This window comes from Lasiosphaeria miniovina, assembly GCF_030549165.1.
Source record: "Lasiosphaeria miniovina strain SMH2392-1A chromosome Unknown B0T26scaffold_4, whole genome shotgun sequence".
NCBI classification, from domain to species: domain Eukaryota; kingdom Fungi; phylum Ascomycota; class Sordariomycetes; order Sordariales; family Lasiosphaeriaceae; genus Lasiosphaeria; species Lasiosphaeria miniovina.
The window spans coordinates 5,425,387-5,449,755 of NW_026848223.1; the positions used below are offsets into that span (position 1 = coordinate 5,425,387).

At 54.3% G+C, this 24,369-nt stretch overlaps 7 protein-coding genes and 1 non-coding gene across 8 annotated transcripts; 3 read left to right on the plus strand and 5 right to left on the minus strand.

Annotated features, from left to right (window-relative positions):
• Window positions 1–133: 133 nt before the first annotated feature.
• On the plus strand, window positions 134–3,026 carry B0T26DRAFT_741384 (exocyst complex subunit Sec15-like-domain-containing protein; the record flags this gene model as incomplete). Its single annotated transcript, XM_060443956.1, has 10 exons — window positions 134–184; window positions 257–1,270; window positions 1,323–1,454; window positions 1,514–1,615; window positions 1,668–1,777; window positions 1,834–1,969; window positions 2,026–2,318; window positions 2,398–2,554; window positions 2,622–2,875; window positions 2,948–3,026. The coding sequence occupies 10 exons, from the start codon at window positions 134–136 to the stop codon at window positions 3,024–3,026; spliced, it is 2,328 nt and encodes a 775-aa protein (XP_060297182.1).
• A 170-nt stretch (window positions 3,027–3,196) lies between these two features.
• On the minus strand, window positions 3,197–4,810 carry B0T26DRAFT_329356 (CCAAT-binding transcription factor subunit AAB-1-like protein). The gene is made up of 4 exons (XM_060434398.1): window positions 4,769–4,810; window positions 4,371–4,551; window positions 4,286–4,299; window positions 3,197–4,204 (listed from the first exon to the last, which is right to left on the minus strand). Exons 2-4 carry the CDS (start codon window positions 4,456–4,458, stop codon window positions 3,509–3,511), a joined length of 798 nt encoding a protein of 265 aa, XP_060297183.1. The 5' UTR covers window positions 4,459–4,551; window positions 4,769–4,810; the 3' UTR covers window positions 3,197–3,508.
• An 821-nt stretch (window positions 4,811–5,631) lies between these two features.
• On the plus strand, window positions 5,632–10,955 carry B0T26DRAFT_812782 (uncharacterized protein). Its single transcript, XM_060447315.1, has 11 exons — window positions 5,632–6,065; window positions 6,279–6,399; window positions 6,465–6,634; window positions 7,300–7,362; window positions 7,423–7,496; window positions 7,572–8,197; window positions 8,267–8,417; window positions 8,811–8,814; window positions 9,191–9,523; window positions 9,577–9,814; window positions 10,039–10,955. Exons 1-11 carry the CDS (start codon window positions 5,808–5,810, stop codon window positions 10,500–10,502), a joined length of 2,502 nt encoding a protein of 833 aa, XP_060297184.1. The 5' UTR covers window positions 5,632–5,807; the 3' UTR covers window positions 10,503–10,955.
• A 24-nt stretch (window positions 10,956–10,979) lies between these two features.
• B0T26DRAFT_752322 (fungal-specific transcription factor domain-containing protein) lies at window positions 10,980–14,090 on the minus strand (the record flags this gene model as incomplete). Its single annotated transcript, XM_060445509.1, has 7 exons — window positions 10,980–12,098; window positions 12,163–12,645; window positions 12,720–13,031; window positions 13,085–13,304; window positions 13,375–13,642; window positions 13,728–13,850; window positions 13,937–14,090. The coding sequence occupies 7 exons, from the start codon at window positions 14,088–14,090 to the stop codon at window positions 10,980–10,982; spliced, it is 2,679 nt and encodes an 892-aa protein (XP_060297185.1).
• Window positions 14,091–15,330: 1,240 nt separating this feature from the next.
• Window positions 15,331–16,306, minus strand: B0T26DRAFT_741387 (uncharacterized protein; the record flags this gene model as incomplete). The annotated part of the gene is made up of 2 exons (XM_060443957.1): window positions 15,331–15,934; window positions 16,029–16,306. The coding sequence occupies 2 exons, from the start codon at window positions 16,304–16,306 to the stop codon at window positions 15,331–15,333; spliced, it is 882 nt and encodes a 293-aa protein (XP_060297186.1).
• A 393-nt stretch (window positions 16,307–16,699) lies between these two features.
• On the minus strand, window positions 16,700–16,779 carry B0T26DRAFT_t139. The gene has a single exon. It is a non-coding gene; the product is annotated as a tRNA-Arg (tRNA).
• A 1,405-nt stretch (window positions 16,780–18,184) lies between these two features.
• Window positions 18,185–21,207, plus strand: B0T26DRAFT_645658 (carbohydrate-binding module family 1 protein; the record flags this gene model as incomplete). The annotated part of the gene is made up of 9 exons (XM_060437749.1): window positions 18,185–18,236; window positions 18,298–18,482; window positions 18,542–19,363; window positions 19,434–20,048; window positions 20,110–20,203; window positions 20,266–20,314; window positions 20,375–20,466; window positions 20,539–20,771; window positions 20,842–21,207. 9 exons carry the CDS (start codon window positions 18,185–18,187, stop codon window positions 21,205–21,207), a joined length of 2,508 nt encoding a protein of 835 aa, XP_060297187.1.
• Window positions 21,208–22,692: 1,485 nt separating this feature from the next.
• B0T26DRAFT_645210 (uncharacterized protein) lies at window positions 22,693–24,228 on the minus strand (the record flags this gene model as incomplete). The annotated part of the gene is made up of 1 exon (XM_060437694.1): window positions 22,693–24,228. The coding sequence occupies one exon, from the start codon at window positions 24,226–24,228 to the stop codon at window positions 22,693–22,695; it is 1,536 nt and encodes a 511-aa protein (XP_060297188.1).
• Window positions 24,229–24,369: the final 141 nt, after the last annotated feature.

Consider the following 24,369-nt stretch of genomic DNA (forward strand, 5'->3'; position numbering starts at 1 on the left):
GACAGACCTCAAGATCCGAAACGTCTGCCTAAGGTAGCTAGTGCCTTAAGAACGCGATCTTTTGCTCACGACTTTCGCTATCGAAGACCTCACAATCCCAGCAATCAATGGACCTTGATGCTTCATTGAAAAAATGCCGAGAAAAGCCCAAACATGGGATGACTATGACTCTGCCGTCGACCAGGTTCGCCCACCACTGTCCACCGCCACTGCCTCTCAAGGCCATGCTATTATAATTGATCGCTGACTTGGACAGATCATTCTGGCTCCGACGGACTCCGACTTTCTCGACCAGTTGATCCCAGTGCTCAAAGATGCCGCCGTCAGCGGCCGCACCGCGTCGCTCACCCAGAGCTTGTCCCAGTATGCCGAGGATCGAGAGGGCGACATCGAGCGCATCGGCTTGACGAAGCACGAAGAGTTCCTCGGATCCGTTAATCAGCTGCAGAAGGTGCGCGAAGGGACGGTGGCCCTGACATCTGAGATTCTGGATTTGAACCAGTCGATCCAGTCGAGCACAGAGAAGCTGGCCGCACAGAAGCAGGCTCTTGTGAACACACGCGGAGTGCGACAGAACATTACCGACGTCTCCGATGCGCTCAAGGAATCCCTCAAGATCATGCATGTGGTCAACAACGCGCACGAACTGATCCGGAAGAAGAAATACTATGGGGCTCTGAAGTCTTTGGAAGACCTCCAGAACGAGTACTTGGTGCCAATCATTCAGAACAAGTATGCCACGCAATACAGGCTAGCCGACCTCATCCAAAAATCTATTCCTGCCTCCCAAAAAACCATATCGGAAGCGGTTATGACGGACCTGAACACGTGGTTATACCGGATCCGAGAGACATCACAGTTCCTGGGGGAGGTGGCCTTCTTTCACACCGAGCAGCGGCGGGATAGGCAAAAGAAACGCGTTGAGCAGAACGACTACTTGAGTCATTTCAGGCTAAACTCTGCCATCGAGCTTGTCTATGACGAGAGCAGCGACTATGATGTTCTTGACAATGATGAAGTTCAGGTCGACTTTACGCCGTTACACGAAGCGTTACATATCCACGAAGCGCTCGGACAGATTGAGAAATTCCGCGCTGACTATGCAGCTACCCGGAGACAGCAAAAGGAGTTGCTGATGCCCAGCTCTGTAAACCTTCTCTCCGACGATGATGGATCCTCCTTGAGTGCTCTTCTGGAAGGCATTGCCGGCTTCGCCATCATAGAGAGCGCGACGATGCAGCGCGCACCGCAGCTCCGCTCCACAGTTGATGTAAGTGATGTCATGCCTGAGAAAGTGGAAGAGTTATCTCTAACACCTATAGGTTGACGAGCTGTGGGACTCCATGTGCCAAAATGCTATTAGACTCATTTCAAAATCGCTTAGTGAAGTCGCCAATGCAGAAGTCCTCCTCAAAATCAAACTGGTTATTGCCCTCTTCATCCAGACAATGGAGGTCAGTATGGCTTGCTGTTGGATCACTGCATTCAGATCAGCTTCTGACAATGTATACAGGGCTGGGGCTACTCGATCTCGATGCTCAACAACTTCCAACTCACGCTGTTCTACAAGTATGCCGAGCTGCTAAAGCGCCGTTTCAGCGAGGACTTTCAAGAAGTTAGTGATCAGGCTAGTTCGGGGCTATAGACTGTTGCTAACTTCCCGGCAGATTGTCTCGACGGACGATTATATGCCAATGGCCATCAATACGCTCGAAGAATACGAGAAAGTTCTCAACGTCAGTTGGTTCACTCAGGACACGCCCCCTGAGGAACTTACGTAAGAGTCTTCATCTGTTGTCTGACGAAGGTGTCAGGAGTCTAACATCATTATAGGTTTCCATGTGTTCTACCATTCTCGCAAATGTATCCCCTCTGCTGTATAGACATTCGAAACTTTCTCAACCAGTTCTACTTTTTCTCAGACGACCATTTCCAACAGCCGAATGTCATTGATGAGACACTTAGAAAGGTCAGCCCTCTTTTGGCGAGAACCGATTCTATGCAGCGATCTAACGAGCTGTCTAGTCGCTGGATGAGCTTTTGACCGAAAAGGTCTGCCAGTCTCTCGTCGAGAGGCTGAACTCTCAGTACCTGGGGCAGATTGTGCAAATCTTGATCAACCTAGAACATTTCGAGATTGCTTGCCAGGAACTGGAGCAGTTGTTGATCAGGGCCCGATCATCGACATCGGCAGGCGGACCGGTGACACTGCGAGCGACGGAGCAGTTCAGGAGCAACAAGAAGACCGCCGAGAAGCGCATCTTCGAGCTTGTGAATTCTAAAATCGATGATCTTGTCGACACCTCTGACTACGAATGGTATGAGCTACTGCCTTCGGCCCATCACTGGCCAATTTTGAACGATTTTGGAAGTCGCAATACTTACTTTTTTAAATAGGATGGCGACCTCACGGCCTACCGAGCCAAGCAACTATATGCAGACGCTGACCCGCTATCTCTCGAACATTATGAACTCGACTCTACTGGGACTTCCTAGAGAAATCAAGGAACTCATCTACTTTGATGCGCTGAGCCACGCCGCAAATAAGATACTCGTAAGCATTATCTTGGAGCTACATCGCATAAATATGATGCTGATGGCAACGTAATTTTCTTTATCAGGCACTCCCTCTGTCTTCAGATGTCCGGAAGATCAATCCCAACGGTGTCGCCGCTCTCGCCAAGGACGTCGAACATTTGTCAAAGTTTGTTGCCAGTCTGGATAATGCCTTCATGCTTGAGCAGAACTTGGATGAGCTGCAGCAGACGGTGGCGCTCATGCAGTCGGACAACCATGACGAGTTCTTTGATATCTCGACGCGGAATAAGAAGTATGGCCGCGTCGACGCTATGAATGGTCCCATCTTACTTGAGAAGTCGGTCATTTTCTCTTCCGCACCCGGAGCGATATCTGCTCTGAATCTTGCTTACGTTCTATTTTAAAATAGGATCACTCAAGCGGTTGACAACCCAGCTCGAGCCCCAGCGCCGCTCTCTAACTTCGGGTCGCGCTTTGGCTTGAGGTGATCAATCGCCTCAGGCGCGATTTGACAGTTGTCCATGGGATAAGATTATTTCTTTGACAAGTAACAGAAGCGGCAAAAATCCGAAAAAGGTCATAATTGGTCATAACTAGCCACCCTTTGGAACCTAACCAAGCTGGCTTTGAAACGCCCAATTACACACAAGGGGTCTGAAAGCCGGGGAACCGCTGAACTAAACACCTTTGCTTTACGCCAGTCCCTAGCCAGACAACGAAACCATAATCGATTCGCGCAACGCTCTTCCGATCTGGATCAAACAACATCGCTCGATACAAACTGCGCCAGGATTTTCAGTCTTGCAAAGAAATTGGGCCAGCCTTAAACTCGGCCAACATCGCAAACGCCTCCTATCGGTATAGGGATAGTTTGGCTCTTCTTTCTCCTATTCACCGTCTTCCCCTGCCGCTTCTCCTAAGTGCTCTATTTGCTCAGGTTAGAGACTACGCTTGTAGTAGTGGGGTGTTTCTAAAGAATGCGTACCTGCTGTGGGGGCATGGCCCCGTACCCGTACATCTCATCGACGTTGTACATGTTGGCCTGCGGCTGGCCGTACGGTGCCGGCGCTCCGGATTGTACTTGGCCGGGATATATGCTAGAAGACTGGCGATAGTCGGTCTCAGGGGCAATGTTATGGCCGCCCAAGGCATAATCGGTCGAGCCCATGGAGTGTTGCCCGCCGTGGTTGGAGGCGGGGATCTGAGATTGCGCGGGCGCGGACTGCGCAGAGGCCGTCTGTCCAGTAGCCCGCTTGTGGGAGGCAGCTTCTTCTCGCGGAACAATGTCAATAAGGAAATCGAACATGTCGGACTTTGCCAAGGCAGATGCGATGTCTGATCGCTGAAGGGTACGCCTCTTGTTCTCCTCGGCATGTATCCAAGCACGCATAGTCAGTTCGGTGATAAAAATGTCGCAGCCCTTCGCGAATAAGATGGGAGCCTCGGCCGAGATCATCTTAACATCTGGGTCGGCTTTCATGACCTTCTTTATCCGTGCCAGGGGTAATTGATGGAGCTTGTAATCATGCGTATCGCCCTCCAAGTGGCTTATCGTCTGTTGCCAATAGGCTGTGAGGATGTCCTTGTAGGTTCCGTTGAGACCCTGGTGGACGTTCGCCCAGGTGCCCGTGTACAACTCGGATGGGGCAAAGCCTTGAGCAGATATCTAATTAAAATGACGGGGATTGTCAGTCGGTCGTCCTTGCGCGCACTTGGTGCAACTGTGCCGAAGAGAGAGTAGACGAACCTGCGCGCTGGCACCTATAGAAGAAAGTATGGTAAGCAAATGTTCCCATCCCGGAGCTTGTATCTTCTACGGTTGTCTCTCTTACCATAGTGGCCTCCATGACTGGTGTCATAAACGGGCGGTGGCCGTTGCTGCTGCCCCTGTGGCGCCGACGACGAGTTCTGTTGGTCCATGATGGGATGCTGCGTTTGATGCGAGCGCGTTTGTTCGGCGACTGCTCAAAAGCGCAATGCCAGTTCAACAACTGTGTCGGTTTCGCGACTTGCCTTGGTTGCGCCGGAGAGTCAGTGGTCCTCAAGGTGCGTAATAAGTCGCGTGATGGTTGAGGATGGGTTTTTTTCTCGCTTTTTTCGCTGCTTTCATCAGCTAAGTTTAGCGATTGCACGCGCGATTTTGCATTTGCGCGACTGTCTCGTCTCTTGTTCTGGGTCAAGAGCTTCCAACGGGCATTTGTTTACTTTACGATCAACACCTGATGCGCACTTGTAAATGGTCGCAACCAGCTCTCTCTCTTGCGAACACCCCAGACTCTTTCTGGGTGGTGATTGGGCGGATTCGATTGGCGGGCGCCTGCCTGGTTTTGGGCAATAAAATGAGCGAATGAGTGGAGTTTCAGAAAACCGATGTCTTGTTCCTGTGCCGTTTGACGACTCGCGCGCACGCCCACAGGGCCAGAGAGGAGCCACTCAGCTCCCCAGGCGCGAGGGGGGTATGAAATGATTGGTGAGATTGGGCCCTTCCCTCTCTCTGGTTGGGAACGGGGAATGATGGGCGCAACGTTAACAGGACAAAGAGACATACTGCTTTTGGCTTATAGACCCGACGGCGGCGAGAGCGACGGGATCTCTTGGAAAAAAATTCACAGATTGCCCCGCGCAAGGTGCGGATTGTGATGATGATTTGTGCAAAGCGGTCAACCACGGAATGGAAGGTTGGGCATCAAGTCAAGAGGGCAGCAGGCAGACAACAGGCCGGTCGAAAGCCCAGCAGGAGCAAGAGGGAGGTAGCTGTGGCGCAGGGATTCTTCAGCCCAAAAGGCCGGCCAAGGTGGGGCTTTGCTGCCTCTTTAAACCAAATGCTGGCATTGGGCGCCTGGCGCCCAACCGTTGCCAACTGGCAGCTCGTCCAGCCTCACTTCTGGGCCTGTATTTTGGCCCTCTGACTGAATCGCCAATGAAAATCCTGGAAGCGGCCCTTAAGTTAGGTTGCCTGAACTCAGGTGCCCTGAAACCCGACCCAGCCAAGCATCAATGTTTATCCCAGCCGTTTGCACAGACCAGGTGGGGTGGGGTATTTGGTAGACGATGGTACGAAGTACTTAGGACAAGGTACCCTTACGTGAACGCCGGAAAGTCTCACCAGAGCTGGCAATGTTGCCCCACTTCGAAATTTCAGTCTCCTGCAAAACGACTGGATTTTATTTCTTCCTGCACTTCTGTTCCTCTCTCTACTTTTCGTACCTCGACTTGTCCACACCCACCCAAGGCAGCTCCTGTTGGGATCTATTGCTCTCCTGAAAGCTATGGAAGCACCGGTGCTTGGCTTGTCAGATGATGCTATTGACAGGTTGCTGGCCGAGGCGGAATCCCGGCTTGCAGGCCATGACGGCTCCAAAGCTGTAGCTGTTAAAGCAGCGCAGCCTGTTGCACTTGGCTCGAAGTCTGCGCTGGCCGTGGCGTCTCCCGTGGCACCATCGACTGGGGAGCGGACAGCTGTCTCTGAGACACAGCCTGAGAGGTTGGCAGTCCGGGTTCCCCAGCTTGCGCAGAAAAAGAAAAAGGTAAGGCGCTCTCGCACCACAACTCGTCTACCCACCCACGTGTTCCCTGATGAAGCAACATCCCATTATTACATGACGCCAGCAGAATCCCGTCATGGGCCTATGCTGGCACCAAAATGATCTTCTATAATCATAGTTACTCTGATTGAACACACTCTTGCCGGTTTCAGCTCTCATACAACAGTCTCTGTTCTTGGCTGACTCTGACAATAGACAAAAGACGATGCCGGTTCCGATTGGTACAATATGCCGCGGACGAATCTGACGCCACAACTACGACGGGACTTGCAAATTCTCCGCCTGCGCGACGTCGTGGCTATGGGAAAGCAGTTTTGTAAGCCAGGTCCGGCATGGCTTTTCCATTTGACAGCAAGACTGACGTGTTGTCGTTTTGTTTAGTCAAAAAGGACAACAAGAAGGACTTTGTTCCAGAGTTTTCTCAAGTTGGGACTATTGTGGCAGGGGCTACTGATGGCTCTAACCGGCGTCTGACACGGAAGGAGCGCAAGCAGACCATTGTTGAAGAGGTGCTTGCTGGCGCGGCGACTAGCAAGTTCAAGAGCAAGTACGCGGATATCCAGGAGAAGAATCAGAGCGGAAAGAAGGGGCATTACAAGAAGGTGGTCGGAGGACGTAAGCGGCGCACTGGTTGAGCACTCTGGGCGCCGTCGACAGCATCCTTAGACCTCCGGGGAAACAGAACTTCTCGTGCCGCCGCGGTACATGCGAGCTCGCCGCCTTAGCGCCGCGGCTTTGGAGCCCCTGTGCAATGACCTCTAAGTCGGGCTTGGAAAAATGCCGGCATGAATGGGTTGACTCGGCGTGGGCGAAGAAGGGTGGAAATGTCTGTTCTGAGACTGAAATATGTCTTTAGTCGCCACGACTGGCCCTGAGATGGCCGACGATGGCGACACCCCTTGTTGAGATCCATCTCATCAATTTTAGATACCCGGGATCAATCTCATGAGCTCTTACATAGAAGCTCCAATGAACAAATTAAAATAAACAATTACCTCATCATAATCTCTTCAACTTGTGTTGTCTATATGATTCCTTGAATTTCAAGTCGTGGCGTGAATATCATTGTGATTGTAGGACTGTGGTTGGCATCGGGTTTGTTAAGCTTATCGATAAAGCCACCCCAGATCGCGCTAAAAATTTAGGGGTGGATTGAGCCGCGAGAAGTCGTGGGCCTCTCGGGCGATTGAAGATTCAACCTCCATCTCCGCAAGAGCAAGCAGAGATGTATCTACCGCGGTTACTACGGCCATTGCGGCCCTCGCTGCAGAGACAGTTGGTACGGTTTATCAGGTTCTTGGTAATTAAGTGCCAGCTAGCTAACGTGGTAGAACGACAGCTTGGCGCATCGACTCCCAAGGCTGCTGCTTCGCGTCCAGCAGCAGCGATACAGCTTCGAAGCAATTCGTCGAAGTGAGTACAGAGACACGGGTGCAATTGCCTTCACACTCCTAGCCTAGGTCCTGACAATTGCCGACTTGTCAACAGCGTATCGGATCCCAGCAGCGATGGCCCCTCTACAGAGAGCAGGAGCTCCTCACCCGCGTCCTCCTCCACGACACCCGAAATGACTTCACGTCCTCGTCGACAGCCAAAGACGGACAGCCCTGACCGTGCCTACTATTCGAAACTGCTAGAAAACAGCGAAAAGGGGCAACCGTCGTCGGCCGGCCCCAACACGGTGGAGGTGGAGGCGGCCGACGGCACGACGTACAAGGGGCCTCGCATGCCTCGCAACCTCGAGGCGCTCTACCTGCAGCCGCTGCGGCGGCGGGCGCAATACGGGGTGCCGTCGTGCGATCTGCAGCTGCGGTCCTACTCGGCGCGCAACCTCGAGTTCTTCTGCGACTTCGCGCTGCGCGCGGCCTACTACCTGGGCCTGCCGGCGTACGGGCCGGTGCCGCTGCCACGCCTCACCGAGCGCTGGACGGTGCCCAAGGGCCATTTCATCGACAAGAAGTCGCAGGAGAACTTTGAGCGCATCACCATGCGCCGCCTCATCCAGATCAAGGACGGCCACCCCGAGGCCGTCCAGGCGTGGCTGGCGTTCCTGCAGAAGCACGCGTACTACGCCATTGGCATGAAGGCGAACGTGTGGGAGTTTAGCAGTCTTGGTGAGTACTTTCTCTGTTTCTTGTTGAGAGGTCAGGTTGACTAACGAGTCGCTCTTTTTTTCTTTTTAGATGTCGGAAAGACGATGGACGAGGGCGCATTGGAGGTCAAGGAGCTGCTGGAGGAGAAGTGGGAGCATGTGGTGCACGCCCCGAAACTAGACGGTGTCAAGGACATCGAAGAGTTCCTGGCCAAGGAGAGGGCGAGGGCTTCTGGAGGCCGGTAGTTCTGCTCCGAGCTCTCTCGTGCATAAGTGCATTGTATTGTGTTCTTGTACTGTACAAATATACAAAACGAAACCGAACTGGATGTGCGTGCAACAGAGATATGTGTGATAATATGAGAAGTCGTTCGAGGCGTAGTGGTTCAGCAAGGCAAGGCATCTTGATGGTATGAAACCGGATTCAACGGGGCAACAATGCTAAAATTGATTGCCTTTCATATAACACGGATTTTCCCCGTTCATGTAAAAAAAAAAAAAAAAAAAAAACAGACAATATTGCTTGTGTTTGCGTTCCATGAGTGAAATTCGAAGGATGTGTGAAATTACAGCGGGTGAGTGCTAAAGGCGAGCGAGATTAGCAGTCAGCCCACCTGTAATTGTTTTGTTTGTAGCGCCGTGAGCTGGTCTTGGGGGCCTGTCTGCAGAGCCTGCGGCGAACCGTTTTGGCGAGTGCCCTTCCAGGTTGACTGGTCAAATTTTAGATCTAATATCCATACCCATGTCGAATGTTCTCACACATGAACGACAAACCCGCCGTCTTATAGAATCGCCAAGGACCACGGTACGGGGCCGAGACGGCTAGCGATTTCTCGGATGCACCGACTACCTTAGACACTATCAGCAGAACGGTCCAGGAATGAAGCGCAGTGGCTGGAGCTGCGGCCAGGCACGGCAGCTGCAACGTCTCGTCTCATGCTCAACGCAGAGAAGAAGATGCTTTGCGTCGTCGCCGCCGTGGTCGCCGTCGTCGCGTGCTGATGGCGGCGGCCAGGTCATATTCTCTGGGATTCAGCCGACGGGGGTGCCGCACCTGGGCAACTACCTCGGGGCCATGCAGCAGTGGAAGCGTATGCAGGACGAGGCGGCGCCGGATACCAAGCTCATCTTCTCCGTCGTCGACCTGCACGCCATCACGGTGCCGCGGCCCCGCGGCCTGCTGTCGCAGTGGAAGCGCGAGATGTTCACCGCCCTGCTAGCCATCGGCCTCGACCCGGACCGCTGCGTCCTCTTTTACCAGTCCTCCGTGCCCGCCCACTCGGAGCTGCAGTGGATTCTGAGCTGCACCGCCTCGACCGGCTACCTGTCGCGCATGACCCAGTGGAAGGTATATTAGGACTACTACTTGACACGGAACTCCTTTTTCTCACACCGTTGTAGAGCAAAATGTCGCTAGCCGACGACGTGACGGCCTTTGACGACAAGGTCAAGCGCTCGCTCAAGCACGGCCTGTTCTCGTACCCCATCCTGCAGGCCGCCGACGTGCTCGTCCACCGCGCGACCCACGTCCCCGTCGGCGACGACCAGAAGCAGCACCTCGAGTTTGCCCGCGAGTGCGTTACAAACTTCAACAGCGCCTACGGCGGCCAGCACCTCGTCAAGCCCGAGACTATTTTCTGTAAGATTTCGTTCTGCTGTCTCTCGTTTCTTTTTGTCAACCCGGGTCGGTTGATACCGCCTCTTGCATACACATGTGTGTCTAGATATATCTTGTCACGTTGAAGACATATCAAGGACTAAAGGGGGAAAGAAAAGGGGGAAAGAAAAGGGGGAAAGAAAAGGGGGAAACCAGCAAGGAAACAGAACCAAAAAAACTAACCTCCTGCCGTTACAAAACCACAGCCCCAGCGAAGCGCGTCATGTCGCTCACGAAGCCGTCGGCCAAGATGTCCAAGTCCGACGCGGACGCGCGGTCGCGGATCCTGTTCACCGACTCCGCGTCCGCGATCCGCGCCAAGGTGATGGCAGCGGTGACCGACTCGACCAACGCGGTATCGTACGACGCCGCGGCGCGGCCCGGCGTCGCCAACCTGCTGGAGCTGCTATCGCACTTTGACCCGGCGGGTCGCGGCGCCGGCGAGCTGGCGGCGTCGGCCGACCTCGCTGGCGCGCCGCTCAAGGAGCTCAAGACGCGCGTCGCCGACGCCGTCAACGCCGCGCTCGCGCCCATCCGCGACCGCTTCGCCGAACTGCTCGCCCGCCCCGACTACCTCGCCGGCCTCGTCGAGCAGGGCGCAGTGCGCGCCAACCAGAGCGCCGAGGAGACCATGAAGATTGTGCGCGAGGCCGTCGAGCTGGGTGCTTGAAAGGGGACTGCGTCTGTCTGTGTATATGGGAGGAAGCAAGTTTGGTTGTCGTGTAAGATACTTGTACATGTGTTTTTTTATATAGAGTAGAGTGTAAATAGACTATAGTGCTGAATATATAAGCATCGTTTGCGTCGTTGTCGTCGTCGTCGCCGACGACAACAACAACAACACCGCGTTCCGGATAACCAACCCCACACGCAAAAAGTCACACATGGTGACATGATATATCGCTCCAGAAGCACGACGCCAAAACCTTGCCCGCGTCTAAGTAGAATACCCAATACCTTCCTACTAACCTACCAGGCGCATAATAGCGCAACTTCTAGTTTCCATTCATTGCTTGTTTTAGCTCCTTGCTTTGCAGCAGCCGCAGCCTAGGTACTCCACACCCGCCTTTTTGAAGAGAGCGTCGATGACTACCTATCCAAAACGAAAAAAAAAAAAAAAAAAGACGAAAGATGTCCGACTCCAAAATCACCCAGTGCCGCCTTCCCCACTGGCATTGTCCCAGGAACCAGTCCTAGTCTTGGCGGACGCGGGTCCAGACGCAGGCGTAGAACCGTCCAAGACGCCGCAGTCGAGCAGCGTCCAGGGGGTGCCGTCTGTGGGCGCCTCGAAGTCGTTCGGGTCGAGCAGCGCGTCCACAGCCTGGGAGTAGTACATGGGATCCGCAAGAATCGAGGTGCCCCAGTTGTTCACTGCCCCGAAGAGATATGACTCGTCCACACAAGCTAGATTGATGCCGTTGTTGTTGTTGATGTCGTTATTGTTGAGGTTGTTACTATTGTGGTTGTGGTTGTGGTTGTTGTTGTCGTCATTGTTATTGTTGATGCCATCGCCATCACCGCTTCCGAAAAGCCCCATATCATGGATATCCACTTGCTCCGCCGAAGTGGCCATGATCTGCTCCACTTGGCTTATCCGCGCAGATGCCATCGATGGCGATCCCGAGTGGTGTGCAAGCTTCACCTGCCTGGGCAAGGGGGTAATAATGCCCGTCGACCAAATGGCGTTGGTGGCAGGCGACCCAGTCACAGCAAACGGTCTGTGTGAGAATCTGGGTGTGAAATAAGTCGAGGCTTGGGCGTCGGGGTTCATGGCTACATCGGCAATGGTTTCCGGCGCCGGTGACGGCGATACGCGTTTGCGCTTGTTCGTCTGTGGGCCGTAGTCACCAAATCTAGCCTCGTCGCCGATGAGGAGTGTCACCTCTCGGTCCCAGCGTGTCTCCAGGTTGTAGGGCACCCTGCCTACCGGTTTCCCGAGTGGTAAAAGACCAGGGAGTGGCGGTTGCACTGGAGTCAGCGACACAGAAGACCGCACTAGGATCGGGATCCCTCTGGCACAAGAAGGGTCGTTTCCAGGTGGCATTACCATGCCATGGGGCACAGCGAGGCCGTTTAACTGGAGATCGAGGATAATCTGGTGGAGGTAGTTTTGCGCCATTGGAAAGCCAGCCTGGCGGCTTATCGCATCTATGGCCCTGACCAGGAACTCGAGATTGTCGTGCTCGTACCTGCTCGGGTCTTCCTTGCTATCGTATATGTACATAACGGCGGCACAGTACAATGACATGGCAACGAGATGGGTTTTCTATCGCAACAATCAAAGGTAAGTATTGAAAACCACCAGGCTCGGGACCTGGCGAGCCACTCACAGGGTTCGTCATATGGGCGGTCAGCTTCATGATGTTGACAATTTCTTGGGCAGCCATCAATGCCCTGGCCTTGCTGACCTGCTTCAACGTGGTTACTAGGTTAAATCGGTCAATCCGGTCGCAGGCCGCCATGTGAAGTATGATAACAGCAGCATGGAGATTTATGTTGGTCTGCACCGCCACGGGGTTTCGGATGGCTCTCGGCAACCTGAAGCGCTCAGGAACAAACATAAAGACGCTAGACAGAACGTTGTCTAGCTCCCTGTGTCTCTTCCAGAACTGATCGTGCTCCATGTCCTTTGGTTCGTCGAGGGGCCGTGGGCGGTGAATATGTTTCAACAACTGGACATTGATATGGCAGACCACGACGGCCGCGCCAAATTCCGAGTATTGGCCGCCGGCGGACAGATCGCCAAGCTTGGGCATCTTTTCCTCCTTCCCGTTTGCGAATGCCTCTTCGGTGGCGGGCATATTGGTCGTGATCTACTGCCAATCAGAAAATGCCAATCCTTTGGGAAGCAGCCTGGCGCAAGACTTCCAAAGCGAAGTGCACCTACCTGGCTTTCGTCAACCAAGCATGGCCAGCCGGCGCTGTTGCTTGCGTGGCAGTCCATACAGTACGTAGCCCAGAAGATACGTCGGCGTTCTTCTAGGTCGATCCAGTCCTTTGGAGGAACTAACATGGGCGTCATGGGACTCTCCTCGTAGCCGGAGTCGTCGAGACGGTGAAACCCCATCATCTCAACCAGCCTGACGCATCTGGCAGAGCTCATAGCAGCCCGGGTGTAATTCATCCGGCGGGACTCAAACGCGGCGACTATAGCCCAGGCTTGGGCATGGCCAACCGTAATGAAACACTCGCCATCTCCCTATTGGGTCGTCAGCACGCCCGACATGCGAGGGTGAAGTCCAGGAGGCCAACCTTGAGCTCATCAGTTTGCAAGTACTGGCGGGCGCGTTGATAGAATATGTCGCGGTACCGGTTATACTTGGCGTGCCGGTTCGCGCCTAATGCCCAGAGAGCATACTGAAGACACATGGGCGGACGCAGTTGCGGGACCCTGGAGTAGAAAGCGCGCAAGTAGTTGGCCTGGTGAATAATGGGGACCCAAGGGTAGGCCGTCTTGAAAAAGGAGTTGTGGCTACTCCTGTTGTCAACAAAGGCCACAAGGACAATGTGATGGGAGGGACAGGCAGGGCCATCACACTTACAGGTCCTCGATCATGTCATGGGGAGGGAGAGTCTCGGACTGCCCAAGCTCCAGGAGCTCCGTGCTCTGATGTGAGTTTGCATGGCGTGGGGGACGGGGAGCTGCAGCAGAAGGGGGTTGAGAATCACCTGCAAGCGTCTCATCAAAGTCGGCGTCTGAGGACTTTCTTTCGAACGAGTCGGGCGATTCGTCATCGGGGCTAACAAGATCACTTTCAGGCGTCTTGGTTTGTTTCTTCCCAACGGTTTTGAGCAAGCCCTCGACCTGAGCTGTACAGTCTCTGCGTCAGTAAAGGAGAAGGTTGTACAGTAAAAGAGAACCTAAGAGGTGAGGGAGGTGGGCCGGCGTTCTCACCCAATCGCTCCTCCAACTCCCGCACATTCCGCCGCTTGGAGGCCGGCTTCCTCCGTGACTCTGGATAGACACATTCAATGTCGGTCCTTGAACACCGGGCACAAACAGGCTTCTGGCGATCGCCTGGAGATGAGGTAAGCGGTATAGTCGGGTGCCGAGAGGGAAGTCCCAACTTTCAAGGAAGGGCGCGGGGGGTGCCTTTGTCTTACACTTAAGCTTCCGGGCCCGACAGGCGACGCATGCCAGCGGCTCACTACCAGCACCAGCACCAGCACCAGCACCAGCATCAATGGCTGCTACTGCTGTGGCATCTAGTCCCAGACCCGACGCACTTGCCAGGGCATCTTCGGGGGAAGTCGACATTGAGATGAGAAAGGGTTAAGTTGATCTAGGTCTAGGTCTAGGTCTTGGTCTAGTCGCGGGGGGTTGCTAGGCGCGCGGTGTTGCCAAGGATGGAAGGGGTTCCACGACGCCTTCCCTTCAGGTGTGCAGAGGACGCGATTGCAAACCTCAGGCGCGCCCAGCGCGCAGGTATTATGTCTGTCCCAGACCTGCAGGCCGCCTTATAACCCCATCTTGGTTAGGTATGTGCTAAATACCGGCTGCACGGCCGATCCCGTTCGGTTGGTTGCGGCGCGTGAATGCCAGCCCTGGGCTTTGTTAGGGGGGGCTCGGACTTTGCACCAAACAGCCGGGCTCCTTCGCCAAGCACTCGCTCGACACACCTCAGAGTTACACTATAACATCACATCAGCCCTTCCTTCTGCCATTGGACGTCCCGAGTTTGGCTGCCTAGAACCGTGGCTTACTAGAAAAGAATGAATCGAATATCGGAGGAATTAGAAGCCACCTAGGTACTGTTACGTCTGCGTCTCTACTAGTAGTGCATTGCTTCCCTGTGGTGGGCAACCTTGAACCGGGAAAGGAAGCTGCGACGTCTCGACATTCGGGGTGACTCATTCGTTCCTTACAAATGCGTCCTCAATCTAACCCCTTCTCTCGCCGACAGACTCACCTTGAAAGGCAGTGACGAATTGAGTGTTCAATTATAGAGAGCACTCCTTTTGACACTACACTCCAATCCCTAAATGTTTGTTAGCACGGTACTTGGGCAGATTAAATCTTATAGCCTAGCAAATAAACCGGCCAGGAAAAGCCTTCAATATGTGTTTTGGAGAAGAGATACGGAGTAGGCCTCTAGTATTCTATCTAAATTAAGGATTCCGATAGCTTTTACCACCCTCGGCGAAAAACCTTTAGGGCGAGCCGTAAGGTCCTTATTGAGTGAGGCCTTTCAAATCTTGGAAGTACCCCGCTAACAAACATTCAGGGATTGGAGTGAATTATTATGGTGCCAAACCACCCCGAAATGGCCGCCAGTCTGGTGCTCTGTGCCGAGAATGGAATATCTAAGGTAACTATAAGTAAAAGTCCCGGCTACCATCTACGTGCGTAGCATGCGATATACAGTAGTTCGTACATACACGTGAGTGAGCCCTTTGTGAATAAAGCTGCATAGCCGTTACGCTAGCAGTGCCGAGAACTGGCTTGGTCTTCCATGCCACTCAAACGTCAACTTAAAGTAGGTAGAGTGCCTCGGCTGTCACTCAATCTTTCCCCAGCTCCAAATGTTCAACCCTACCTTGACCCCCTTCACAACCGGCAGTCCAGCATGCCACGACTCGTCGTAGCCCCGTCCTGTCCCATCAGGCCGGAAGTTCTCCCAATAGACAGCATTGCCGGCCACGGGCTTGAAGACAACCCCCAGCTTCGCTCCGAGAGTCTGCTGCTGCTGCGTTCCCGCTGATTCGTCGTCAGCCGGGTCAGGGCCGGGACACTCGACAAAAGCACACCATCGAGGGTCCACGGGGGGTCTCAAGCGAGGAAACTCGGTCCCGCCGCCCTCCAAACTGCCGCCGCCGTCGCCGACCCAGGCCATGAAGCTGCTGACCCTGCCCCAGCCGCCGCGAGATGGATTCCAGTCGAAGTGGTGGTTGTAGTGGCCACCGGGCCGGTACCGCTGCACACGCAGCCTCTCGGTCCACACCTCGTCCGGCCAGCCCTGGAGAGCCCGCGAGCGGGCCTCGATGCATCTCACGGCATCGGTGCGCGGGATCAGCGCGACCTCCGAGTCCCGGACAGTCGGCGCACGTTCCGTCGTAGCCCCGTCATCGTGCGTGACGGTGGAGGGCTCAAAGATGGGCTCGCTGAAGGAAAAAAGGAGGAGAAAAATGTCAAACCCGAGAGTTCCATACTATCCCGCTGCGCGAACGGGATGTTTCTTTCGGAGAGGCATCAAACCTGATTTCTAGCAAATGGCTCCGCTCGTCGGCGGACAGGAAATTCTCAACGTAAATGACGAGAGGCGCCCTCGAATAGATATGGATCGAGTAGGCATTGGGGGGGCATTGCTGTCCTGTGCCGTTGATGGCGCCGGCCGTCTCCAGTGCCAAAAGGTCTTCGTTGAGCCGCGGCCGTGGTATCCGCCGGATTTGTGGAACGCCCGGTGTCAGGAATTCCGCAATAGGGTTGTAGAAGACTACCAGGAGTCCCAGGAAGGCCACTATATACGAGAACATGCTTCAATGTTAGACCAATCGCAGTGTCGGGCGCATTGATCTTGTTCTCGCGCACTTGGTCGAGGGAATCCAAGGGGGCGGGAGGCCGAAGAGACGCGATTCCAGTCCCAGGCCCACGGTCAGGGATTCCGTGGGATCCATCCATTGGCAGAGATCTCACTCATCGCGCGTCACCGTGCCACCCAAGATTCCGTAATCCTTAATCCACTGGCTCCTTTCCCCTACCTATTGGAACAGCAGAAGCGATCCTGGAAGAAAGCACTGAGGCCAGGCACTGGCCGCCGCTATTTTCCTTAATTGGGTAAATTTAAATAAATAAATAAAAATAAACCAGGCAGAGTTCCCCGAGTGTAAAAGAGATGGCAGCCAGATGCTGACAAAAATATGAGTTACCGACCCACGTGCGGCTCGAACGCACAATCTTCTGAGAACTTGGTCCGAAATCAGATGCCTTACCATTTGGCCAGCGGGCCTCAGTGTTCATCGGATGAAAGAAAAAGCCTGGGAGAAAGACCTATCACTGGAAACCCCGCAGTGCCATGGTCAACCCACAATTCCGAAAGGGGGCTGATGACTTCTTAGGTTGTGCATTTGCAACGAAGTCCGCAAAAGGACTTCCTCGACATGACAGCTTCACGTCTTGTTTCGTCGGCCAGCTGCTACCGGTAATTTGTTTCAATCAGCCTTACCCAGGTGCTAAGAACCGAGTCGGAACTTTTTTTGTCCTCGTCGGCTAGCTTCGTTCCTTTTTGTTAGTCACCGAACCCCAAGGTGTTGAAGAACTTGAAGAACATCCAGTCGGCTTCCTCCTACTTCCTTCCCTCCCCACTTCCCCTTTGGGCTCTCACTTCCTTCCCCCTCTAGTTTCAGCTTTCAGAGAAATCATTAGAGATGATTAGCACCCTATGTTGCTTCGTGCCTTATCCAGGGAGCGTCTACGAGATGACGAAGCTTGGGAAATGCAATCTTCTTTTACCCGGTCCTGTCCCGTCTCCCGCACTTGACGAACTTTAACCCTCTGGCAATTGAGTAGAAATGATAACCATGTGACACAATTCCAACGCGTCTGAAGAGGTCCATTTCCGGGCTTGGTTCGGCCATGTGCAGGCGGGAGGGCGCCATTCGGATGTCGGATGCCGCGTCGATTGAGGAAAGGTCTCGGCACGGCGGGAGGCTTGGCCCAGGAACCTGGACAAAGATCTTGGTCACTACCCAACCATGACCGGGACATGCATCTGTGGCAAGGGCTCGGCAGGCGGGCCGACGACATGCATCGCATTGCGCGGAGGATTGCCTGCCGCCGCCCGACGCGAACCGGGTTATTACCTACTCCAAACAATACTTGGTACATCCATTCCCATTACCCCGTCAGTCAGACGTTCTGGCCATGACAGCTTTGCAAACTCCATCTTCCTGACGACCTCAGCCGGCGAGGCCATCCCCCCTCGGAATACTCGACTCGATCTCATGTAGAATTGGCGCCCTCGGCGCCTCCAGCTCGCCATCCTACCATGGAGGCTCTCCAAAAGTGGAATATGCTTGCCTGAAGTGATTCCCCCGAATGGCTCACTCGGTTACATCCGGGCGACGACCGCCGACAGGGTTGCCGCCCCCCGCGATGTTTCCACCTACCAGATCGTTCTTCCCTGTGCTAGCCTCCGTCTTCCTTCCCTGAAGACGTCTGTAGCGAGAAACCCCAAGCCCCGTTCCTCGCCAAGTCTATGATGGCTCGTAGCAGTGGCCCTGGTACTTAACGCGGGGAGATACGTCCCCCCGGACGCTATATCCTGCCACCCCTCCCGGCCACTTGTCTTCCTTTCCTCTCCTTTACACGCCCGGCATAGTCAAGGTGGAAGTTCTGTCTGCGTGTCCGCCAAGATGAGGTCGTCGTCTTCTCGCATCCTTGGCGCCCTTGTGGTAGCGGCCTCGTGTAAGTCAAAGCCATACCTCTCTGGGTATCTAGGCTCCATGGCTAACATAGGGGCCATTAGTCGTGCCGTCTGTACTCTCGCAGGCCAACACGGCGGTGAAGTACACAGACTCGGCCACAGGCATCGTCTTCGACACCTGGCCCGTCCCCAATGGCGGCTCCCAGACCCAAGGCGGCTTCACCTTTGGCGTGGCTCTTCCCTCTAATGCCCTCACGACCGACGCTAGCGAGTTCATCGGCTACCTAGTAGGCTACATATGGCCTCGTCTTGCTATGAGATTTCGAGGGTGCTGACTGGCTTCCAGCAATGTGCGTCTAAGGACTCGGTCAACATGGGCTGGTGCGGCGTCTCTCTCGGAGGCCCTATGACCAACTCGCTCCTCTTGACGGCTTGGCCGAAGGGTGACACCATATACACGTCCTTTCGCTACGCGACCGGATATGCCATGCCAGACCTCTACACTGGAAACGCCAAGCTGACCCAGATCTCGTCGATCATCAACGCCACGCACTTCACTTTGGTTTTCCGCTGCCAGAACTGTCTGCAATGGAACCAGAACGGCCAGACAGGCGGCGCTTCCACCAGCGCCGGGTTCATGGTCCTCGGGTGGGTGCAGGCGTTCTCTTCGCCAGGCAACCCGACGTGCCCCGACCAGATCGCTCTGGATCAGCACGACAATGGTATGAGCATCTTCGGCGCGGTTCTAGACGGCAACGCCGCCAACCCGTCCTACTCGGCATGGGCTGCGAAGGCGACAAAGACGGTCACGGGAACCTGCCAAGGCCCGACCACGACTGCCATCGCCGCTGTTCCCGTCCCGACGGGTGTCACTTTTGACTACATCATCGTCGGTGGCGGCGCCGGAGGCATTCCCCTGGCCGATAAGCTGAGCGAGTCCGGAAAGAGCGTGTTGCTCATCGAGAAGGGCCCGGCGTCTTCCGGCCGCTGGGGCGGTACCCTAAAGCCCGACTGGCTTGTTGGCACCAACCTCTCCCGATTCGATGTCCCAGGCCTGTGCAACCAGATCTGGGTTGACTCGGCGGGAATTGCTTGCACGGATACTGACCAGATGGCTGGGTGTGTTCTCGGTGGCGGCACCGCCGTCAATGCTGGTCTCTGGTTCAAGGTGAGGAGGAGCAGCTTCCAGATAAGGAGAGGCGAGTCGCTGTGAGCATTAGTGATTAACCTCTGGCCAGCCGTACTCTCTTGACTGGGACTATCTATTCCCGGCCGGGTGGAAGTCACAAGACGTCCAGGCAGCGATAAGCAGAGTCTTCTCGCGAATTCCGGGCACAGACGCTCCGTCTACTGACGGCCAGCGCTATCTGCAGCAAGGCTTCAACGTCCTCAGCGGCGGTCTGAAGGCGGCGGGATGGAACCAAGTTGTCGCTAACAACGCCCCTAACCAAAAGAACCGCACCTTCGCCAACACTCCTTACATGTACTCCCATGGAGAACGCGGCGGCCCCATGGCAACGTACCTCGTCAGCGCCAAGAGCCGGAGCAACTTCAGGTTGTGGCTGAACACGACTGTCAAGCGCGTTGTTCGCGACGGTGGCCATGTCACTGGCCTCGAGGTTGAAGCTTTCAGGGACGGCGGATACCAGGGAGTCGTAAACGTCACCAACGTCTCAGGGCGCGTGATTTTGTCTGCTGGGACCTTTGGCAGTGCCAAAATCCTGCTCAGGAGCGGCATCGGTCCCAAGGACCAGCTAGACATTGTCAAGGGCTCTGCCGACGGCCCGACCATGATTGACAACCAGTCTTGGATCAATCTGCCTGTGGGCTACAACTTGGACGACCATGTCAACGTGCGTGTCTCTTGGGTCCTTGGGCCACTTGGATTTGACGCGCTAACTTGAGAGGTTTCAGACCGACACTGTCATCACGCACCCAGATGTTGCCTTTTATGACTTTTACGCCGCTTGGGCAACCCCGAACGCCACCGATGCGAGCAACTATCTTAGTACGCTGTATCTGTTTGCTCGTATATCTGCCGTTGTGACTAACCATTGGCTCTCTTTACAGATCGCCGCACTGGAGTTCTCACCCAAGCCGCACCCAACATCGGCCCGATGTGAGTTTTACCATTGCCCATTTATCAAGCTGTGGGAATATACCTAAATCGTGTTGTCAGGTTCTGGGAAGAGATCAAGGGAGCAGACGGGATCGTACGGCAGCTGCAGTGGACTGCCCGGGTGGAGGGGAGCTTTGACACGCCAAATGGACGTACGTTTTTCTCACCTCCCTCTTCATTAATGAAAGGCTTGGGCAGTAGGCTAAACAGCTAGCCCCCTACAGATGCCATGACGATGAGCCAGTACCTCGGCCGCGGCGCCACTTCGCGCGGGCGCATGACCATCACCCCGGGCCTCGGTACTGTCGTGTCGGACGTGCCATATCTCAAAGACGCCAACGACAAGGCCGTGGTCATTCAGGGCCTCGTCAATCTGCAGAACGCGCTGAAGAACGTCAAGGGCCTGGTCTGGCAATACCCCAACGCGACCACCAGCGCCGCTGACTATGTCAACAACGTGTGTTTTGGCCCCATTCCTTTACCCCTTTTTTTCGTCAACAACAGCAGCTGACCACATCCAAAAACAGATGGTGGTATCCTACTCCAACCGGCGGTCCAACCACTGGATGGGGACGGCCAAAATCGGCACCGACGACGGGCGCGTGCCCGGCGGCTCCGGGTCCGCCGTCGTCGACCTCAACGCGCGCGTCTACGGCACCGACAACCTCTTCGTGGTCGACGCCTCCATCTTCCCCGGCGTCCCCACCACCAACCCGTCCAGCTACATCGTCGTGGCCGCCGAGCACGCCTCACAGCGCATTCTGGCCCTGCCCCCTGCTGCTGCTGTCGCCCGCTGGGGCCAGTGCGGCGGCCTGCAGTGGACCGGCTCGTTCGTCTGCGCCGCGCCGTACAAGTGTGCGTACCAGAATGACTATTATTCGCAGTGTTTGTGAGGGAGGGGATTCATGGGGGTAGGGGTAAGGGGGGATGTTTTTTACTTCTTTCCCTGCCTTCCTTGCCTTACGTTACAGATCTTGGGCACTGCGCAGTCAACATCTGTAGATGGAATCTCTTGTATGGCTCATCTGTCTATATTCTTTTTTTGTCCGAGGCTCTGCCACGTACCGTACATATATGTCTACCTATCAATATGAGCTACCTGCCACTCAAATTATGTTCATCGTGGTGAATGTCTGTGGCATGTCGTCTGGGTGAGCAGTTCTCAAGGGAGCCCCGCAAACCAAACTTGAAGAGAAGAGCTTGTCCCATTCGTGCTGCAGCTTTGTCCTGAAGTCATTGACACCTGGGCAGCATACTTGCATCAATACCCATCGTGGGAAGCCACGCAGAGACAGCCATTTAACCCTTCGTACCTGCATTTCCCCTCCTTCCTGCTGTTGTTTCCTGCACTCGCTGTTTGGGAGGAGAATAGGTTGAGGAGATACTTATTGGATTGGCAATTACCAACTACTACGAAAAGCTGTTTTGAGAAGCCATGTATCTATCTACCTCACTTTTTTGTTAACAAATCCCTAACGCTCCCCATCGTGTTGCCGCAACACAAATAGACCACTAGGGCAAGCTTGCATTCCCGCCTTGACAAGACAAAAGCCGTATAAGATGACGCTTCATTTCTCATCCTTTCTCCATTCCATCGTATCGGTAGGATACCGTCAATCTTCAAAATGCAAGCCCACCAGATCCGTAGCGTGGGGGCAACAGGGAAGAAAAAGAAACCCCAGAAAAGAAACTGTGTCTAGACTCTACGGGTCGCAGATACCAACCGCGCCAGAAGCAGATGGTGTCGCCCAAGACCTTATCGTCAAGTTGCCATCATGTATTGTACATCGCCCAAACAAGTTTTATTGTTTCCCAGCCCCAAGACTGGCTAGGAACTCCTTTCCCCAAACACCTAAATGTAGAAGCGCCAGCAAGGGCCGATTTATGTAATCATGGCTCAGCCGAAAAGCCCTTAACAGCGCGGGGCCATCAGCCAACCCAAACCAGACTCCAACAACGCCAAGATGGAGATGCGCCGAAAAGAACCGCTTCGTGGAATTATAGCTCAGTCGACAAGACCCTGGCAACAGCGCGATGCCACCAACCAAACCAAACCAAACCAGCCTCCAAGAACTCCAGAATCCGAGGAAGAAAGAAGGATCCGAGAAAGAGGAAAAAGACATTCGTAGCTAGAAGCATGTCTTCTTGAATGTGAAACAAGATCATTACAATTGCCGTCAAGGACCTTGTCGCTGAGAGAAGCCTAAAATATGTATTCACTCCGTAGAAAGAGCACCAAAAGTCCGACTTCAGTAGATTACCCGGTCGAGAACGGTCGAGAAAAGAAAATATGGCAGTGCTGTAGTATCCGTAGTCGTCCCACAGCTCTCAATGGCCAGCAAAGGCTGGCGGTACAATCACAACACAACCTGAATCTCTTAGAAACCCTCCTCGAAGCGTGGGTCGAACTGGCAGGTATGCTCAAAGACGACCGAGTCAAGCCAGTAAACGGGTCCCGAGCGAGCCTTAGCCGTGCGGTGTGTCGCCTCGAATCGAACTTTCTCGGAGAAGTTAAGTTTCTCCTCAAGAAGCGACTTGACCCACTTCAGATCGTCGTCATACGACTTCTGCTCTTGCTCCAGACCCTGGTCTCGATGCTTGTGCTTGACAAAGTAATTCAGGTACACCTGGTAATACTTGCGGTCGTGGTTGCGAATCGGATGCTTGTAGATGGGATTGGCGGAAGGATCGACAAAGTCGTAACTAGACTCAGATGAGTATCGACCTGAGACACTCGAAATCAGCTTGTCAAGAAGCGAGAACCCAATCTTTTTCATTCTCGAAGCATGGTCAACGAAGACGTGAATCTTTGCAGTCGCTCGGCTGGCTCCTGTGCCACCGCCGGCCAAACCCGGCTCCCAGACCGAAAGATAGGAGAACCCAAGAACTTTGCTGTTTTTCTTAGGGCGGGCTCTATTGTTGGGAAGGATTTGGCGATAGGGTGAATAGGTGGCAGTCCTATCATTCAGGTGGAGGTCACCGACCGACCCGCTCACGGCAACAAGGAACGGCATGCCAAGCTCCTGGGTAGTTTTGAAGATCTTCTTAAAATCCTCGATAGCTAAAGGCTCGGAGTCGAGAGCCTGGAGGCCATTCTTTACCTCCCAGTTGTAGATTCTAGCTACTGCCTCCATGTCGGCCTTCTGGGCCGGGCGCAGGTAGCATTTAGCACGGGGTGTGATCGGATTCTTCACTGGAATCTCTACCTCTGGCTGCTTAACAACAAGTCCCAATCGGACCGCATCCTCTGGGTCTATGGACTCATATTCGATGGGCGCGATGTCCGCCCTACGGCCTCCGCGCCGGGTGCGACGCTCATGGTCTATCTCGTAATTTCTGACGATTAGAGCTGAAGTGAAGTTATGGCGGCGCCATCTCAGTTCAGGAATCTGCGTCGAAAGATCGACAATTGTATCGGGGTATGCAATTGGCGGCGCAAGGAATCCCGTGTCGGTATCAATATCGCATTTCCAATGCTCCGGTTCATTTCTGATTAAAAGTTTGGCTCTGACGTTGCCAAGAACGTTTTGGTGCCACGTGAGGACGAATTTATTAAGGTAAGTCTCGGAAGCAAAGAGGTCATTGTCGTCTTTTCCGTCAGGGTGGTCCCAGTTGTACTTTAACCACTTGCCGTCATTAATTGCGATGTTATGCTCCAGTCCAATCTGACCGCGGATATCACTCTGATTGTTGCGCTTGGGGACTTCAGCGCCGTGGCTACCGATAGTATCGTCGCTGATTTTCATCAATGGCACTGAGGGGAGGCTCGGAAAAGATCCCTTAAATTTGTGATTGCGACGGGGCACCCCGTGCGCTTCCAGCTCTGGAAGTGTGACATTGTCGCGCGCCCACTTAAAGTCTACCCACTTGATTTTGCTCTGCGCAATGCGCAGTGCATCTTCTGTCAAAGGCATCATAGCTGGAGCTGGAGTTTGTGAAAGGACCGGATGATGGCTCGCTTGAGGGTAAAAACTGCCATGGACCAATGGGTAGCCGGTATGACGACTGTCCCTGAATGGGATGAGAGGCTTCGGGTCATTTGGTGTCCGCGACCA

Excerpts from the sequence above, each read along its gene's own strand:
- B0T26DRAFT_329356 (XM_060434398.1), bottom strand. The coding sequence starts at position 4,458 with ATGGACCAACAGAACTCGTCGTCGGCGCCACAGGGGCAGCAGCAACGG.
- B0T26DRAFT_812782 (XM_060447315.1), top strand. The coding sequence starts at position 5,808 with ATGGAAGCACCGGTGCTTGGCTTGTCAGATGATGCTATTGACAGGTTG. Across the intron at positions 7,363-7,422 it reads CCTCGCTGCAGAGACAGTTG|CTTGGCGCATCGACTCCCAA; the intron begins GTACGGTTTATC and ends GTAGAACGACAG. Across the intron at positions 8,198-8,266 it reads GTGGGAGTTTAGCAGTCTTG|ATGTCGGAAAGACGATGGAC; the intron begins GTGAGTACTTTC and ends TTTTCTTTTTAG.